At 35.8% G+C, this 19,107-nt stretch overlaps 2 protein-coding genes across 3 annotated transcripts in view; one reads left to right on the top strand and one right to left on the bottom strand.

The window, feature by feature from the left end:
• The window catches only part of LOC141450799 (ras-GEF domain-containing family member 1B-like), a 450,679-nt gene that overhangs the window by 318,029 nt on the left and 113,543 nt on the right, over positions 1 to 19,107 (top strand). The gene's annotated exons all lie outside the window — the stretch shown is intronic.
• On the bottom strand, positions 4,611 to 6,103 carry LOC141450802 (venom serine carboxypeptidase-like). The gene has a single exon (XM_074121610.1). It carries the CDS (start codon positions 6,041 to 6,043, stop codon positions 4,652 to 4,654), a length of 1,392 nt encoding a protein of 463 aa, XP_073977711.1. The 5' UTR covers positions 6,044 to 6,103; the 3' UTR covers positions 4,611 to 4,651.

Here is a 19,107-nt window from a genome sequence, read left to right as displayed (position 1 = left end):
TTCAGTGGCTAGTTATGCGAAATTTTCTAAGCTTTCTTTTTTTTAAAAAAAACGTACATTACATTGAAATGTAACTTGAAAGGGAAGCCTGCCCCCTCCCCCAAGAACTGCCCTCCCTAAAAAACGAACTTTTCCAGAAAATAATGGATATACCTAAAGGTGTTGAAATCCTCATGTTTCTATCTAAAGAGAGTAGTGTTTCGGGTGAGATGCCAGCTGTTAGATCTGAACTTTAAGCGAAATGAAAATTCCCGACTTTGCACTATGTATAATTTGGGTGTTGAGGAGTGTACTTTCCATTTCCTTGCCGTGTGTCCTGTACCCAGAAGGAGTACAGGGGTAAGATGGCTTAACAAGGTAAAATTGACCAGTTTTTTAACGGAAAGGGCGACTGGTACCCATTACACACATACATACAGACCGCTTCCATTTACGAGGGTCGTTTGAAAAGTCCGTGCAAAAATAAAAACTACTTAATTTTTTGGGGTAAACCTTTTTTTATTTTTCAAAATAGTCTCCTTTTAGGCTTATACACTTCGTCCAACGCTGCTCTAGTTTGTTGATCCCTTCCGAATAATAGGATTTGTCCAAGTCTGAAAAATAGCCATTCGTTTCTGCAATCACCTCCTCGTTTGAATAAAATCTTTTTCCCGCCAGCCATTTCTTCATATTGGGGAACAAATAGTAGTCCGAGGGAGCCAAGTCTGGAGAATAGGGGGTATGTGAAACGAGTTGGAACCCTATTTCCAACTTTTTTGCGGGCCAATCGTGGGCGTTTTTCTTGCAGCTCGGTTTTCAAACGGTCCAATAACGATGAATAATATGCCCCTGTAATAGTTTTACCCTTTTCCAGATAGTCGATGAGGATTATTCCTTGCGAATCCCAAAAGACAGTCGCCATAATCTTTCCGGCCGAAGGAACGGTCTTCGCCTTTTTTTGGCGCAGATTCCCCCTTGGTAACCCATTGTTTAGATTGTTCTTTGGTCTCAGGAGTGTAGTGATATATCCATGTTTCATCCACAGTGACGAAACGACGCTTAAAGTCCTGCGGATTCTTCTGGAACAGCTGCAAACCGTCCTTGCAACACTTCACACGATTTCGTTTTTGGTCAAGCGTGAGCAATCGCGGCACCCATCTTGCGGATAGCTTTGTCATGGTCCAAATGTTGATGCAAAATATTATGTACCCGTTCATTCGAGATGCCCACAGCACTAGCAATCTCACGCACCTTCACTCTTCTGTCATCCATCAACATATCATGGATTTTATCAATGATTTCTGGAGTAGTAACCTCAACAGGGCGTCCAGAACGTTCAGCGTCACTTGTGCCCTATATGGCCACTCCGAAAATTTTGAAACCACTTATAAACTGTTCTAATCGAAGGTGCAGAGTCACCATAATGTTTATCAAGCTTCTCTTTAGTCTCCTGAGGCGTTTTGCCTTTCATAAAGTAGTGTTTAATCAACACACGAAATTCTTTTTCGTCCATTTTTTGAAAATCACTCGTCTTCCTCGATTCAAACGAATGCCAAACACAAAGAAATAGACCGATCCGGCTGAAACTTGGTGTGTGTTCTTCCAAGAGATGCTACTAACTAAACATAACCTCGATACGCGCCAGTAGTGCTATCTCTCCGACTTTGCTCGTATAGAGCTTTCCTGATCTCACAATACAATGGATAATTTTATTTTACACTTCAATTGTTTATTTATTTTATCTTTAATCTCACACTAATGATTTTATCTTGAATTTTTTACTACTGAAGTACGTTATTTTTGTTTTATTATTTTTGGTTGCATTAAAAGAAAAGAAAAAAAAAGTGTATTTATTAAGTAATACATACTAAAATTAGAAGTAAATATTTTCAGTGGTTTTTATGAGGTTAACTTGGCAGACGGACAAATGTCCACTGTCTATAGTGTATTTGTACTCGTATACATGAAATTTTGAGTGTATTTTGTAAATATGTGAATAAAAACATTATCTATCTATCCATCTATCTATCTATCTCTCTCTCTATCTATCTATCTATCTATCTATCTATCTATCTATCTATCTATCTATCTATCTATCTATCCTCGTGTTTCTGTTTCTGTAAAATCTATTCTGTGATCTCTTCAATATCGTTTAAAAAAATAAATAAATAAATAAATGAGTTGCTAAATTTCCGAGAATGTAGAAAATTATCACATTGCTGAAAAGATTTTTCAATTTTTTGGAAGTTGCTTTATTTTTTTAAAAATGTTTGTGGGAATGAATTTTCTGAGCGAATTCAATTTGAGGCAATTTTAAAGTAGAGATATGGTGAATAAACTTCTCTTTGTAATGTACAGATTTAAAAAAAAAAATTGGTTAATAACTTCCGGAATAGCATTTAGGGTCAGTCTTGAGGAGTATATGTTTCAGTTAACTGAGAGAGCATCTTGGTTAAAATTCTGAAGTAGCTGTTGTATAACAAGGGTATCCAAACATCTTGGGCAATTGTAAAGGCTACTCCAGTGGCGATGATCGATGGTATATAAATGTTCAGTGTGTGTGAGTGTGACTGAAATCTCCAGGCAGACTGGACACACATATCCCTGGAAATAAAAACAGAAAACCCCCTATCAATCATTGTCCACCTGTACTCGGGCTGCGCTGTAAATTCTAATTAACAAAAGGTCACGTTGTTCCGTTCTTGTTTTATCACACGATGCACACACATTGTTTAATATTATTCCTTGTAAAAATGATACTTTTTTCCTCCCCATATGTATGGGGTTGGCTAGGCCATCCCATACATCAACCTGATGTATGGGATATGAGTGTGAACTGGACGATATGGGCACTGACTTAGATTCTGGGACATGGTTGTGTATAAATTTTTGTTTCTACAAACTAACAAGATGGCGGCTTTTATAAACTGGTTAGATGTTTGTGCAGAGTGTGAGGAAAATATTGTACAGGTATTACTAGTAGTGCCTCTAGAGGTGTCCGGGGCACATCAATCAGCCCCTCCCCCCTAACGGTTCCAGTCCTGTCCAGTCTACGGGACTGGATCCATTGCTCTCTTACCTGTATACAGTTCATCACAATGCAGCCCTTCATTTAACATGTAAATAGTTATACGTTATTATGTGCCCCCTAGCTTGTACGCATATCGTTACCTTTACAAATTGCTTTCATGTGCTGTAGATTACATTTAAAATATATTCCAGTACCTCTGCAAGTACTATCAGATACTGAAGTAGTTAAAAATCTACTCATTCTCTCATTTATACTCAATTTTCACCCGTGTTATAGCGAAATTCACTGCATCTTTCTCCTTGGTACGAGGAGAATCAAAACAGCTCTCCCTACGGTCCAGGTTCTCCTTCCTTGGTGATAATGGTGGCGCTGACAGTCAGGCGATGTGTTAACAGAGTTCCCTTCATCTCTCAATCAAGAATCTGCAGGTGCCCTTTTTAGGCTAACAATGCACCCTAAGGAAACCACGTTCACCTGCTGGATTTGTTACTACTCAGGGCCCTAGGCACATCTCAAATCTGTTACAGTTATAGGTTGTTTTTTGTCAGATCTTAGGCTGCCTACATACCTTTGCATACCACCTTCCCGGAGAGTGACTATCGTCTTCTCTATGGCGAACCTATGACCTGCGCAAGCTTTTTCACTGACCCACAATTACTAGGCAACCATTTGTTTGTTTACGCGGGTTATTTTAGATTTTCTAATTGTGTGGATAATTTATATTCTATCTGTATTTTTTTCAATCACGCATTGACACAAAAGCAATTTAAATGCTATCTATAACCTTTAGTTTGATCATTACAGTTCTAAAACGCAAATTGCGACAAATGCTTTTGTAGTATTTGAAATAAAGCAAAAGTGTTTACAAAATATCAAATAAAATGTATAATTTTACTCACATTTTGTTACAAAAAAAATCGACAACCCAAAACAAATAACCATATTTAGATTTTTCTTCATATAAAACACAACTTTTGTAAGGTTGTGTTCAGTTATGTTTGTAAAAAGAGACTTCCTTAGCACTTGTTTCGTCCCGTTTTACTCCGTTAAGCCAACTGAATTTTAAAGATGTTTAGTTTTGAAAATATTCAGCTTAAAATTTTTTAACTTAACTCTTGTGCAAATGGGCATTAGTGGCCCAAGAGCTAGTACTAAAAAAAAAATGAACCAAATTTGACCCACGTCTCAAAAAGGTTCGCCATCCCTGCTATAGAAGATTTCAGGCCCTCTAAAAGGATCCTTCCCTCGCCCGGTACTATATCCACATCTATCCCTTGCCACATGTCTCAGAACTACTTTTTCACTTACTGAAATTATTACAATTATTTTTTTTTTCAAAATTTCGTTTATCTTTCTTGTAAGGAACTATCGATAGTAATTAATTTTGAGTTTTCGCAGTGAATACTTGTTTTATATACGTTTGTCTGTCGGTCCGTGGCACAATACAAACTAAAAACCTAAATCTCAGTCAGTTTAAGCCCTACCAAAGGGCCCCATAATAAAGTTTTGCATTTCTAAATATTCTGGTCAAAACATAATTTCGGAAATTTGATAGAATAGCGAAACTTTCCTTGCTAAATTAGGAAAATTTTAAAATAAATAAAGAAAAAGGAAAAACTTTATTGCAACTTACAGATTATTTTAAAAGGGTACATTGCTGGTGACCCGATGGATTAAATCGAGGGCCCACTTTGGTTGATCACTTGGTACCATATGACCTGCATTTCTCACTAAAACCTCAGTAAATTTTCCAACAGTTTTCGTGTAACCAGCCAGTTCATTGTCCACAAACCACAATTTCCTTTCAGCAGTCTTATATTCTTCAGCACCACTCCAGTTCAATGATCGGATGAAATTTAAAGTCAACGGATATGCTATAATAATGTCTAACTGTCCGCTGTATAATACAACTCGATATTTCTCTAATAATTTTTCAAACCATGGTTTTATACTTTTAGTCATGTCTGCTTTAAGATGTTGACTTACTTTTTCACCATTATTGTATGTCAGATTTCCTACATGCAATAGCGATCTCATTTCATCAGTATTCACAAATTTATCAACATCTCCATGGGCATTATCGTATTTATAATGCATATAATTATAGTAATAGCTAAAACCAGTTTTGTTGGCAAATATAGACTTTTGATGTGATTCCATTCCGAGAATTATTTGTCTTAATGTGTCGGTAGCCAGCTCATATTCTTCTAAATTTATTAAATTCAACGTGATATCCTGTAATTTGATCATTTCTCTTCTAGTGTTCATATCGATTAGTCCAATCTGGTATAGATAATCGCCATAGTTTAACATCGAGGCTGGATCACACATTCCATCGCCAATTGCTATACCTTTAAGATTGATTCTCTCATCGCCAAGTTCATTATGTTCATCAATTGTATAAGCAAAAGCAGGCACATATTTACCAGCATATGATTCACCAGTGATGTATAATTCGTTGTCCTTTAATTCAGGGAATAAATATAGAAATTGTCGTATAGCTATGTAAAGATTTCGCCCAACTTGTACTTGATTTGTAGAGTAACCAGCTGGACTGTTCGTAAAACTGAAACCAGTACCAACTGGATTATCTATGTAGAGTACGTTCAAATTTTTTGTCCAATAATAATCACGTTTTACTAGCTGATTATTAGCATCAACATAGAATGGACCGTTTTCTTCAAATAGTCCGTACAAAGATGACGCACCTGGTCCACCTTGTAACCATACCACTAACGGAGCTGTACCATTCTCTATTTCTGCCGGAAAATACCAAAAGAAAATATTCGAATTGAATTTTCTATTCACTGTCAGTAGACCAGAATAACTGACAATATTTTGATCCGTCAGTGGAACTTTGGCAGCCTGTTTTCCATCCTCTATTTCTCCACGATCTATGTACGGCGTCAGAAACAATGGGTCATCATAATAATTGCCAGCAGCTACACCATCCTTGTCAGGAAATACTTGAAATATCCCTTCACTTTTCACCACTAAATGAACTAACAGACTAACTAAAATCAACCTCTTCATTCCGAATGGGGTTAAATTTGACGGTTACTCTTAACAACTGTTTAGATCGAAGACATACACCTTGATTTTATTACAGACAGGGCTTATCTCGAGTTTATCTCCCAGCCAATTAATCATTTTAGATTTCTATTGAGAAACGTGATTAATTAGGTTGAAGCTAAATCTCAGTTAATCCTACTTCATTAATCAATACCATTGAAGTGTCCCGTCAATTTAACTATTTGTCCCAACAATGTAGGCAACCAAAAAAAAAATTCCCCCTTTAGCAACCTTCTTTAGCTACGAACGCCCTGCAGCTCTTATAGAACTTGCTCTACGTTTCCATTAAGTCACAATTCTTTTCGTTAAGTTCACAATTTAAGCTCCACTTCTTTCGTTTAAAAGCTTTAATTTCTTAAAAATGCTTACAATAACATACATTATTTTAATCAACATAATTATAGCTATCTCTTACTGGTGTTTGCGTCATCAAATCATTCTTCCCTATTAAATCCTTTTTTCCTCCCCTAATTTAAGGCGTGTAAACAACATCTGGCGTCATTGGTTCATTGGTAACCGGAGCCATTTTTCAGTGAATTACCGGCCTTCAAGCTGTATTCTCTTGTTACACTGTCCGGACGGTGAGCTGTAAGAAGCTACTAAGGGACCAGCAGCTGGATTCGAAACCATGATCTTCGCGGTGGAATTGCCGTATACCCACCAATTGAGCTAATCCCTTCTCTAGATTCATTATTATTTAATACGAATATATAGTTTTCGTGACCGCAAATTGTTAAACTTAGGATGGAAGATTTGCGAGGAATCGCAAAACCCAGAAGTCCTAAAAACTATACCAAGTTTAAAATATTATATATATATATATTGTAGCAGCAATTTTTAAGAAAGTGTTAGAAAACTGATTAAGTGAAGAGTCATTTCCGGTTTGCTTATTTTCAGGTCCAATATTGGCACCTTAAATTGGAATTCGCTGCAATTTTCCGTTTTGATTATTGTTGATCGTACACAAAATGATTGACTGATTCACTTAGAGACTAATTTGTAAAAAATTATACCTTTTTTGGACTCATAGGAGCTCGAAATCTGGTATCCCCATTGAAAACTCGCGAAATCGACGATCACGTCCTTTCTATTTTTAGAATGGTAAGATAATGTGAACTTATTTATGATTGACCACATCTCTTCATTAATTCAATGTATTCTTAAATCCCACTCATTCTCTCGATGAGATCATTGATAAGAATAATTTTTTTTAAAAAATTAAGAATATATCAGGTGTAATGCTTTAGGTAAATATGCAGTGTTTACATTTTTTTTTTTTTTTTTAAACAACACATAATCCCAACTCAATGTAAGCAATCAATCTTTTCACAAGCGCTTGCAAACACACCCCCATAACATCGCCATCTTGGAAAACTGTCTGTGCTTTCCTGCGTGCCTCAGCTCGGAATTCTTCGCATGATTTCCACTTGAACGATGCACAGTAATGTATTCCACTCTGGAAGATAATTCCTTGCATATTCTGTCTCCTGCACGCCTAGCTTATTCCAGGATTCTTCCTCTTGGAGCTGTAAATAAATTTTAAAAAATCAACAATTTTGAAGGTTTTTAACTCATAAATTGTGCTCAAAATGCTTGCTAATTAGAACGAAACTTCATTGATTGACACGGGCACTAGTAAAAATCCCCTGCTTCGTTATATCATCATCGTTTTTTTGAATCGACAATCGCCAAACCAATATTTTTTAATTCTACATACAGTCGTTTACATTGCAATTTAGCTTCATTACTCAGCTAGTTCGAAGATGAAATTTCCAAATAAGACGGACTCAGCTAACAGTGGTGCCAACCACAAATCTGCAGTGAACAAATTCTTTATTTCCTGTTTTTTTTACACATTAAACGAGTTTCTTGCTTACACTAGCCTTGAACAATGAACAAAGCTACAGATTAGCTTAAACGGAAGTACACTCTCAACTAGAGAAGTACACTGAGAAAGAGGTACTTTCCAAGATCTTTCAGGAGAACCCTGATAGTCACTCAAAGTTTAATGTGCCTTAGTTTTAGGGCTTTGCCTTTTTTTTTGGGGAACATTTGGTAGGATGAAACGAGCTGTGGTACCGCGTGTGGCCTTTGAATCGATCAAAGTTTGCTCGCCCTCTGCCCTGGCATGCTTGTATAATACTGGTCACTGTTGTGATCTGTGGCCTGCAGTAAAATCACAACTGGGTTCCCTTTAGAGACCCTGATTCTAAATGAGGTTTTTGAAACCTGCAACTTTGGGGGATGTCTTTTAACGTTGCGAATTCACTTTATGGGCAAAAGGTTGGAGAAGTATCATACTCAAAAGAAATAATATTTTGGGTCGACTTAAAATCTGAAATTAACATTTGTGTTACCTACGTTCTAAAGTTGGGATGCAAAATTTGGCAGCAAAAATTTGAATAAAGTAGAATAAAAAAAAGAGATTATGTTCAGTTATTAAGACAATAATCTGTGGATTGGAAGAGCTAACCGTAATTTTTTGTTCACTTTTATTTTTAAATCTTCGCTGATTCTCCTCCAGCACTCTTTTATTCTCTCTCAGGCCGCTCTTTTATTAATTTTTTTAAGATTATCTTCTAAAGATCTCTTCCCTCTATCAAGGTGTCTATATTCCCATTCCAGCGCCATTCCTGGACATTTTAAATAATTTCAAATGTAATTTTCTCGCTTCTCTGATTTCTTATATTCTCCAGTCGAATTATTTTTGGGGCCGTAACTAAAAGTAAGAAAGTAATGCCCACAAATGCTAAGAGACTTTTTATACCCAATTACTGATTTATTGCCAAAAACCGCACTAAAGCGATGCAAGATTAAGGTGAAATATAAAATGTATTGTACTTTATTATTCTATAAAAGGCTAAATGAATGGAATCGCATACCGACCAATGGCAGGCACCCAGTTTACATGGATAATTAGTAAACCACTGGTCTGACCACTTAACCATCTCTAGCGGCCATTATTGTTGCCATTTTGGACGGTTATATTTGTAGTTAGATTTTTGTTGTTTCCTGGTTAAAAGTATAGATCGTTATTAACACCTATATTTCAAATCCATTTTTTTGATATTATAGACTAATTATATTGCTCGAAGACTGGTAAATTGTGAGTAATGTCCTCTCTCGTTTTTTATTTTCGAAACCTTGAAGATGAACTAAATATAGTTCGAAACAATGCAATAAAGATTCCCCCCCCCCCAACTTCAAACTGGTCAAAACTCTAGATTCCTCAGGAACAGCATCTGTCAATTGAAAATCTTTTTCTGGAGATGATAGCTCTAAGGATTAGATAGGTAGTTGGTCGAAACTGTTATCTAAAACGCTATTTGTAATTTATTGTAGTACGGTTAACCTCAGGTGTTCAATAGGGTAGGATATACGAGGGTCGTTTGAAAAGTCCGTGCAAAAATAAAAACTACTTAATTTTTTGGGGTAAACCTTTTTTATTCTTCAACATAGTCTCCTTTTAGGCTTATACACTTCGTCCAACGCTACTCTAGTTTGTTGATCCCTTCCGAATAATAGGATTTGTCCAAGTCTGAAAAATAGCCATTCGTTTCTGCAATCACCTCCTCGTTTGAATAAAATCTTTTTCCCGCCAGCCATTTCTTCATATTGGGGAACAAATAGTAGTCCGACGGAGCCAAGTCTGGAGAATAGGGGGGATGTGAAACGAGTTGGTACCCTATTTCCATTAATTTTGCGACCACAACTGCTGAGGTGTGAGCTGGTGCGTTGTCGTGATGGAAAAGGACTTTTTTGTGGGCCAATCGTGGGCGTTTTTCTTGCAGCTCGGTTTTCAAACGGTCCAATAACGATGAATAATATGCACCTGTAATAGTTTTACCCTTTTCCAGATAGTCGATGAGGATTATTCCTTGCGAATCCCAAAAGACTGTCGCCATAATCTTTCCGGCCGATGGAACGGTCTTCGCCTTTTTTGGCGCAGATTCCCCCTTGGTAACCCATTGTTTAGATTGTTTTTTGGTCTCAGGAGTGTAGTGATATATCCATGTTCCATCTACAGTGACGAAACGACGCTTAAAGTCCTGCGGATTCTTCTGGAACAGCTGCAAACCGTCCTTGCAACACTTCACACGATTTCGTTTTTGGTCAAGCGTGAGCAATCGCGGCACCCATCTTGCGGATAGCTTTGTCATGTCCAAATGTTGATGCAAAATATTATGTACCCGTTCATTCGAGATGCCCACAGCACTAGCAATCTCACGCACCTTCACTCTTCTGTCATCCATCACCATATCATGGATTTTATCAATGATTTCTGGAGTAGTAACCTCAACAGGGCGTCCAGAACGTTCAGCGTCACTTGTGCCCATATGGCCACTCAGAAAATTTTGAAACCACTTATAAACTGTTCTAATCGAAGGTGCAGAGTCACCATAATGTTTATCAAGCTTCTCTTTAGTCTCCTGAGGCGTTTTGCCTTTCATAAAGTAGTGTTTAATCAACACACGAAATTCTTTTTCGTCCATTTTTTGAAAATCACTCGACTTCCTCGATTCTGGCTGAAACTTGGTGTGTGTTCTTCCAAGAGATGCTACTAACTAAACATAACCTCGATACGCGCCAGTAGTGCTATCTCTCTGACTTTGCACGGAATTTTCAAACGACCCTCGTAAGTGTTCAAATGTGAGTAAACCAATGGGAATACAGTTAAATTTTAAATTTAAACTACTGCACATTAAAAAATTAATATTGCAATCGCGTATTAATTGATTGATTAACAATATGGTGGTGACGCCATTTTTAGCTTTCATCCTAATTGATGATGACGTTTTCAATTGTTATCCACAACAATTGGCAACATAGGAGGATTACAATGGGGGTAAAAATGTACATATCCTAGGGTGTCCATTGAAAAGTCTGGAACAGTTATTTGCAAGAGACAATAAATGGGTGGTACAGGATTTCAAAATGGACGAACAACTGATAATATTCAAACATTGCACACATGTTCTATTGTAATTTTTTTTGTTTTTCTTTGTTCTTTCTAAATTGCTCATGTGAATTGTACAATTCTATTTTTGATTCTATTACTAGTATCTCTGATTTCAAAAGCAAATTTTAACCAATAACTCGAGATTCGGATTCTATTCTCCCCTTTAGAAAAATACTAAAAAATTGGTTCAGTAAAATGATTCCTTCGTTTAAGCTAATTTCGATCAAAACTCAGTAGTGGCGTCCTCAGTTTACTCCTAAACTGAATATCAGATAAGAACATTCTGCAATTTTGGGGTGTATTAGTACATACATACATACACAATACACACAGCTGTTTTCGGATTAAGGGGATCTTAAAGCGGACATTTCTGGAGAAAATCAGTACAATTACAAATTTAACTCTATTTTAGAGTAAGAGGTGAAATTTTACTACAGGAAGTCCTCGACTTACAACGTTGATCCGTTCCTACGCGGCGTCGTAAACCGTTTTTTCGACGTAAGTCGGAACATACGTAAACTGTACCATATACAGTACAGTACTGTAAGCACTTAGCCTATCCTAACACCTATCCTAACACAAAAACATAATTATCAAAAAAGACGTATAAAATACTGAACAGAACGTTTAATAATGAAATGAAACAGTAATAAAAAACAGTGTACTTTACGATATTTAATTTCACTTCCATGGTGATGGCCTTCCTTTTCTTCGATGCACTGCCATCAGAAGGAGTCTGCGTTTGGTAGCCATAATGAAGGGCAAAAAGTGATCGTGACAACGATGTTAATGGCGTACTGGGATGCTGGTGACGCCGTATTCCTCGGTCCCGTGGCCGCTGCACACAAAATCACGTGAAGTAGTTCGTGGGCTTTTCTTACTACTGTACAGTATATACTGCCCACCAAAACACGTACAGTAGATCGCGGGCTTTTCATAGTACATACTGTACAGTACTGTACTGTAAATGGGAGTCGTAACCACGAAACGTCGTAACTCGAGACCGTCGTAACCCGAGGACTACCTGTATCTAAATAATTTTATTAGAAATTAGATGTGTTGTAGAAATCAGAGTTTTACAAAAATATTCATGTTAGGATTTCGAGAATTTTAATAAGATAAAATAGGGAAGGGATCAGCAGAGTGATTAGAGTATAATGGATTCCAATGCAGAGATCCCAGGTTCGAATCCAGCTGTTGGCCATTAGATTTTTCTCTTCTTTAGGAGCTTCTTACAGCTCACTGTTCGGTGATTGGACAGTCTTGAACACTCAAGGCAGGGCACTGACAAGTTGTTAATAGCCGATTCCCTCCTCTCTAAAGATGGGCATTCGCTGCTATCCTTATCATGGTTTAAAAAACATTCTACCAGATTCACTTTACACAGTGTAGAGACAGGATTCATCTGATTATAAGTTACCTCAATAACCAAAGATCAACTTGTAGGTCACCTGCTACTCAAGCAGAAGACAACGTGATATTCTATTCCACGCGTTCTATTTTTTATTGCATACTGGAAGTCAAAGTGACTTCAATTCGTTCATTCACAACCTAACTCAGACTACTCTTCCCTTGAATCCTCGCCGAAGAGTAAAGCGTCGATGGCCTCGCGATCATTTGGTCACTGATGGATGAAGGGCATCCTTCGAATTCACTTCAACGGCATCCTGTGTTAGCTGACTCATGATGGTCACCGTTGGATGGCTCTCATTCAGTTACGTCAAACAATTTTGTTTATATATTTATATTTATAACGTAATCATATTTACTTCTTGACAAGGACAGTTGTAAATGAAATAAAGTTAAAGAATTGATTGTTTTATAATTCGTTATTTGCCTGAATCACTGGACTACAGTCAGTGTTGTCCGTAACGAGAGAACACTGTCCGGAGGCCGGCAGTGCGCTAAAAAAAGCTCCGGGCGCCAATAACCTTAGTCTTAAAGTTGATGCGTCTTAAATACAAAAAAAAACCTCAAGGTTCATTATCTCATATTTCATTATAAAATTGATTTTATTTTTATTTTTCATTATCTTATTTTATTGATTATAATTGCAAAATAAATATTTTTTTTTCTTATAAATTAAAAGTTGACAAAAACGAATTACTTCAAAGAATTTTTTAAAATTGCCCGAAAAAATAATTAGATTGAATAAATTGAAGTTTTACCTTGATAACAAACTAGTAATGATAAGAATATGATTTTTTTTTTAAATTCTACAAGTTTATTATCGATATCAAGAATAACATCGTTGAAAATATCAAGTGTAAGATTATAAATTTCTTTTAATTTTTTGGGTTGAAACCAGTTGTTTGGTTGAGAATTCTGAATTTGAATAACCACTGGCCAGTATTTTATATTTCGTTAAATTATATATATTATATTTAAGATTTTTCTATCCTTTTCCTCTGGTAATGATGTTCTTGTCACAAGCTAAACGTTCTCTAAACTGTTTAATGAAGTAAACAAAAAATTATAAAATAAAATAAATATAAAAAAATATAACCTACTTTTTTTTTGTAGACGAGCCATAGTCCAACAATCAAATTAGGCGTCCTGGACAGAGGAGACTAGCTAAAATACTTTAATGTAAATATTATTATTATTATTATTTTATTGACTGTTTAATACATGAATGTACATACAGCAAGGGAGTGAGGGAATTGCAATATACAAACTAAATACATTATATAAAAATACAAAGAAAAACACAACTAAAAAAGACACTATTCAATGAAAATAACAAAAAAGAAAGAAAAGAAAATATACATGTAGTCTTATAATATCAATGAGGAGAAAAAAAACAAACAAACAAAAAATGAACTTAAAATAAATTTTAACAAATGCTTAAACTGATTACTGAACAGAAACGTAACTCTTAAAATAAAGTAAAACATATTTACTAAAGTTATAATTACCAACTAACTAGGAAAGTAGCGCCCTAAATTTAAGCACAAAAATTATAAAATTGTAAACATTCCATATCTGTTTTTTATTTAAATCATTTAAAAGTGAATTTAAATCATTGTAACAACCAATCTGATAATGTATTCTGTAAAGATGATAAGCTGGACAAATAAAAAATATATGTGCTAACGTTTCTGCCTCGTCTAAATTGCAGTGTGTGCATTTCTCATTGAAATTCAAAGTGTATTTAGTTTTTTTAAAATAAATAACACATTGATCTACTGAAGCAACCCGAAGCTGGCTAATAATTTTAATTATTTGGAAGGGCATTTCTAATTGGAGATATGAACTATTGTTATGAAAATTAGGTTGGTAAAGGTTAATGTAAGATGTATTTTGTAATCTGACCACATCCAGCTCAATCAAATTATTTTCATATTTGTTTAAAATTTCTTTTTTTAAATTTACAATTTGGTCCAGATCTTGGGATTGCCAGAGAGAGTCATAGCCCAACTCTGTAATCAACTGTTTCAATTGACATGCCCAATTGTATTTAGTGTCACAACCTTGATTCCCTAGAAACAGCATTCTATTGAAACAGATTCTAGACAGCCTGTTGTTGCTCATTTTTAGGAGTTTAATCCACCAATTAAGAGCAGACTTAAAAACATTGAATTTTAGTTGGATTCTTGCTATCTCCAAGCGCAAGATATAATTGGGAGTCCTCCTGGGCCAGCCGAGGGCCGATTTAAAAAACTTAGACTGAACTACTTCAATGTCGTCCGCGTACCTCAAAGCCCAGGATTCGCAACAATATAATAAGATGGACCTAAAAGAACACTTTACTGTAAATAATTCTTAAATTAATCAAGGCCTAGACAGGGTCATCGAACCCACTAAACCAACAATACATCTAAGCATTGCGGGTCTAGCCTGTAACCGCCTAACATACTTTACTGTAAATTTCTCATATTAAACATTAAATAAAATCCAAGGCCTAGAGACCGGGGGAATCGAACCCACTAAACCAACAATACATCTTAGCATTGCGGGTCTAGTCTCTTACCACCTAACATACTTTTACTATAAATTTCTTTTATTAACCGAATTAAATAAAATCCAAGGCCTAAGACCGGGGGAATCGAACTCACTAAACCAACAATACATCTTAGCTTTGCGGGTCTAGTCCCTTACCGCCTAACATACCCTACTATAAATTTCTCATCTTAACCAATGAATAAAATACAAGACCTAGACCGGGAATCGAACCCACTAAACCAACAATACATCTTAGCTTTGCGGGTCTAGTCCCTTACCGCCTAACATACTCTACTATAAATTTCTCATATTAACCATTAAATAAAATCCAAGGCCTAAGACCGGGAATCGAACCCACTAACCAACAATACATCTTAGCATTGCGGGTCTATCCTATAACCGCCTAACATACTTTATATAAATTTCTCATATTAACCATTAAATAAAATCCAAGGCCTAGACAGGGGCATCGAACCCACTAAACCAACAATACATCTAAGCATTGCGGGTCTAGCCTGTATCCGCCTAACATACTTTACTATAAATTTCTCATATTAACCATTAAATAAAATCCAAGGCCTAAGACCGGGAATCCGAACCCACTAAACCAACAATACATCTTAGCTTTGCGGGTCTAGCCTGTATCCGCCTAACATACTTTACTATAAATTTCTCATATTAAACATTAAATAAAATCCAAGGCCTAGACCGGGAATCGAACCCACTAAACCAACAATTCATCTCAGCTTTGCGGGTCTAGCCTATAACCGCCTAACATACTTTACTATAAATTTCTCATATTAACCATTAAATAAAATCCAAGGCCTAAGACCGGGAATCCGAACCCACTAAACCAACAATACATCTTAGCTTTGCGGGTCTAGCCTGTATCCGCCTAACATACTTTACTATAAATTTCTCATATTAAACATTAAATAAAATCCAAGGCCTAGACAGGGGCATCGAACCCACTAAACCAACAATACATCTAAGCATTGCGGGTCTAGCCTATAACCGCTCGGTTACCGTGGCGTCTCTACAGCGATACTCACCATAAACGTATGGATAAATTCAGCCAACTGACACGTCTTTTTATTGGATTATTTTCCCGTTTTCCACTTTTCTCTTCTAGCTTGGCATATTAATTGCACAGATATGTAACTTTCATTTAGAAAACGTTAAAAAAAAATGGAATATATAATCGTAAAATTTGAAATTTGAGATAATTATTAACCCGGAAATGCTTTTAAATTCTTAAAAGATACTTTTTCGAAATTGGTATCTTTAAAGTGAACAGTAAATTACGTATTGAAGTAAACTATTTTTTTTAGTACGCATTGTAATTAAGTATTTTTAAGTACACTTAATTACGTGAAAAGTAACGTGATTGTTTACGTCATATCCACTGTCAAACACACCTTAATCATGCGTACTGCATTCTGCGCCATTGCAAGTAAAAATACCATGTTTAAATGGTATGGACGCTTTTCCTTGGAGCTTTTCATCAACAATTCTATATTTTAAATTTAGTTGTCTGTTTTCATCTAAAAAAACTGGTTGCCAGCGTTGTGATATTTTATTTAAAATTCTACCACCATTCATATTTTTCCCATGCTCAGTCACGTTTGCTCTCTGCTTTTTTTTTATAGCTACAGTAAAATTGAACATGACTATCACAACGTTGTGCAAAACAAACGCTTTTTATAGATTTTTTTAACTTTCGATTTTTCATGTTAAAAAATGTCTCTTTTGAACTCACTAATTTGATTTTCACTCTTATTAGTTCTTAGATTCAATTAATGTCTCATCTTCAGTATCAGAATTCACTTAGTTAATCCGGATTTGCCCTCTGTGGGTCACATCCTGTCTCCAACACTCGATTCCACCATTCATTCTGCTCTTTAGACTTGGTCCCGTTAACTGCTTGTAAGATTTCCTCCTCCTATCTCTTCTCAGATGTTCCTCTTGCTCTGTTCTACGAATGGTTTCATTTCTTTACTTCCTCAGGACATCTACTGGGAGGGCATCCTCTAGTGTCCATACCCATTTGTGCTCAATTTTTGTTTCCCAGTTTTCCCATTATTGTTTCCAGGATTCCCATTTCCCTCTCTATTTCTCAATAATCCAGTTCCATTACCTTCACCCTATCACTGACCCTGCGACTGAAAACTCCTTCTTCATGTATATCATTACACATTCACTGAACATCACACTGATCGGATTATTGAACTAATTAATTAATTAATCTCTTTATAATAATAAATATTGTTATTGTTTAAAACTATACTATGTACCTGTAAATAATAATCTAGGAAAATTAAATCCACTATTTAACTATAATAACTATAATTGAAAGTTGAAACTGCTTCTAAACTAGTGAATATTGACATCATCGAGAATCTATTTAATTAAAGCACTAAATTTGATCTTCTATTTAGAATAAATCATAGATGAACTTGTGGACCAAAGAGGAAATCCTCTTTGGTTGATCAGTCAGCGTAATATGGCCAGCGTTTCTCACTTCAGTAAAGTTCCTAACAGTTTTCTGGTAACCAGCCAGTTCATTGTCTACGAACCACAGTTTCCTTTCAGTAGTCTTGTATTCTTCAGCACCAGGATGAATTTTATAGTCAACGATTGCATAAAATCTACGGATAGAAATTGTTTAACCAATAAACCTTCATGTTAAATGGATTTACCAAAATGCACTTTTCTTCTTAGTTATGGATTTTTAAAATATTCCCTCATATGACCAGATAAACTATGTTCGTTGGCAAATAGATAATTTACAAAGTATCTGAAAGCAGTTGCAATCTAAACTAAATTTAGCACTATTCCTGAAATTTCTATAACTTTCAGATGTTTTTCTTTTTTAATTGAAGTTAAAAGTTTATCTCGAAATTGTTCCATTTTAAATTTAGTATTTAAATAAATCAAATCCAATCTGATGGAAATTATTAGAAACCTTTACCATATTTATTGGATCACAAAATCCACTATTAATCAATAAGCTGATTTTCCGAGCACTATTTAATAAATGCAGTTTATTTTTATCGATTATATGATCTAGTGCTACCTAAGGTACTCATTGAGAGTGCTCTAGGGCAGGGGTCGACAACCCACGGCTCGTGAGCCACATGCGGCTCTTTTATCCAAATTTTGTGGTTCTTCAGCCTGTCCAAAATATATTGTATATTTCAATTTTATTGAAACAAATGAAAATTTCATTTATTAAAGTAAAGATATTTTTTCAAAAAGAATTTTAACTGTGTTGGGTTAGTAATTTGAATAGAATTATATTAAAATACAGTACTTAATATATAGGACTGCTGCCATTTTCATTCAAATACAGGTTTAGTCATTATTTATTTGTTTATTTACTTTGCAATATGTGAAAGTAAATATATAAAACATTTAAATGTTATTGAATATCATAAAATAATAATTTGTGAATATAAATGATCTACAGAGGTTTTTACACTATCATCCTAGCGGCTCTTGGTAAGATTTATTAAAATTATTTAAGAAGAAATGGCTCTCTACTTAAAATAGGTTGCCGACCACTACTCTAGGGAGATAAACCACCGTCTTTCAGGCCGAGGTTTTTGCCATTAAAACTTGCGCTGGGGAAAATCTGCAAATGAATCTTAGAAATAGGGAGATTTGCATTTTTTCGGACAGTCAAGCGTCACTGAAGGCCCTCTCTTCCTTCAGAACTACTTCTTCCCCGGTCTGGGTATGTAAAAAAAGTTCCTAGATTAACTGGCTCGGCACAATAAAGTCCGACTGGAGTAGGTGCCTGGCAATGCGGAGAATGAAATAGCTGATCAGTTGGCCAGGAAAGGAGCTAGTACTCCCTTCATTGGCCTGGAACCAGTCCTGGGGTGGAACCACAGGGGTGCAGTTCGTGAGGCTCTCAGAGATTGAATCTGGAGAGAACATGAAAAGTACTGGGTGATGTTTCCTGGGGTCAAACACAGCAAGAGGGTTATGCTCCTTGTTGTGCAAACAAAGAACCAAAGTGAGTCTAGATCACTCTGATTACAGGCCTATTCACAGGGCACGGAAGGTTCAGGATGCACCTGCACAACGTAGGTCTTATTAGCTCGGAACCGAAGAG

This window comes from Rhodnius prolixus, unplaced genomic scaffold (assembly GCF_049639745.1).
Source record: "Rhodnius prolixus isolate KJV_2025 unplaced genomic scaffold, Rpr scaffold_8, whole genome shotgun sequence".
Lineage (NCBI taxonomy): Eukaryota > Metazoa > Arthropoda > Insecta > Hemiptera > Reduviidae > Rhodnius > Rhodnius prolixus.
Note: the sequence above shows the minus strand (reverse complement) of the source record. Positions and strands in the feature narration are given on the sequence as shown.

What these genes read in the sequence shown, in the direction of transcription:
- LOC141450802 (XM_074121610.1), bottom strand. Translation starts at nt 6,043, where the DNA reads ATGAAGAGGTTGATTTTAGTTAGTCTGTTAGTTCATTTAGTGGTGAAA.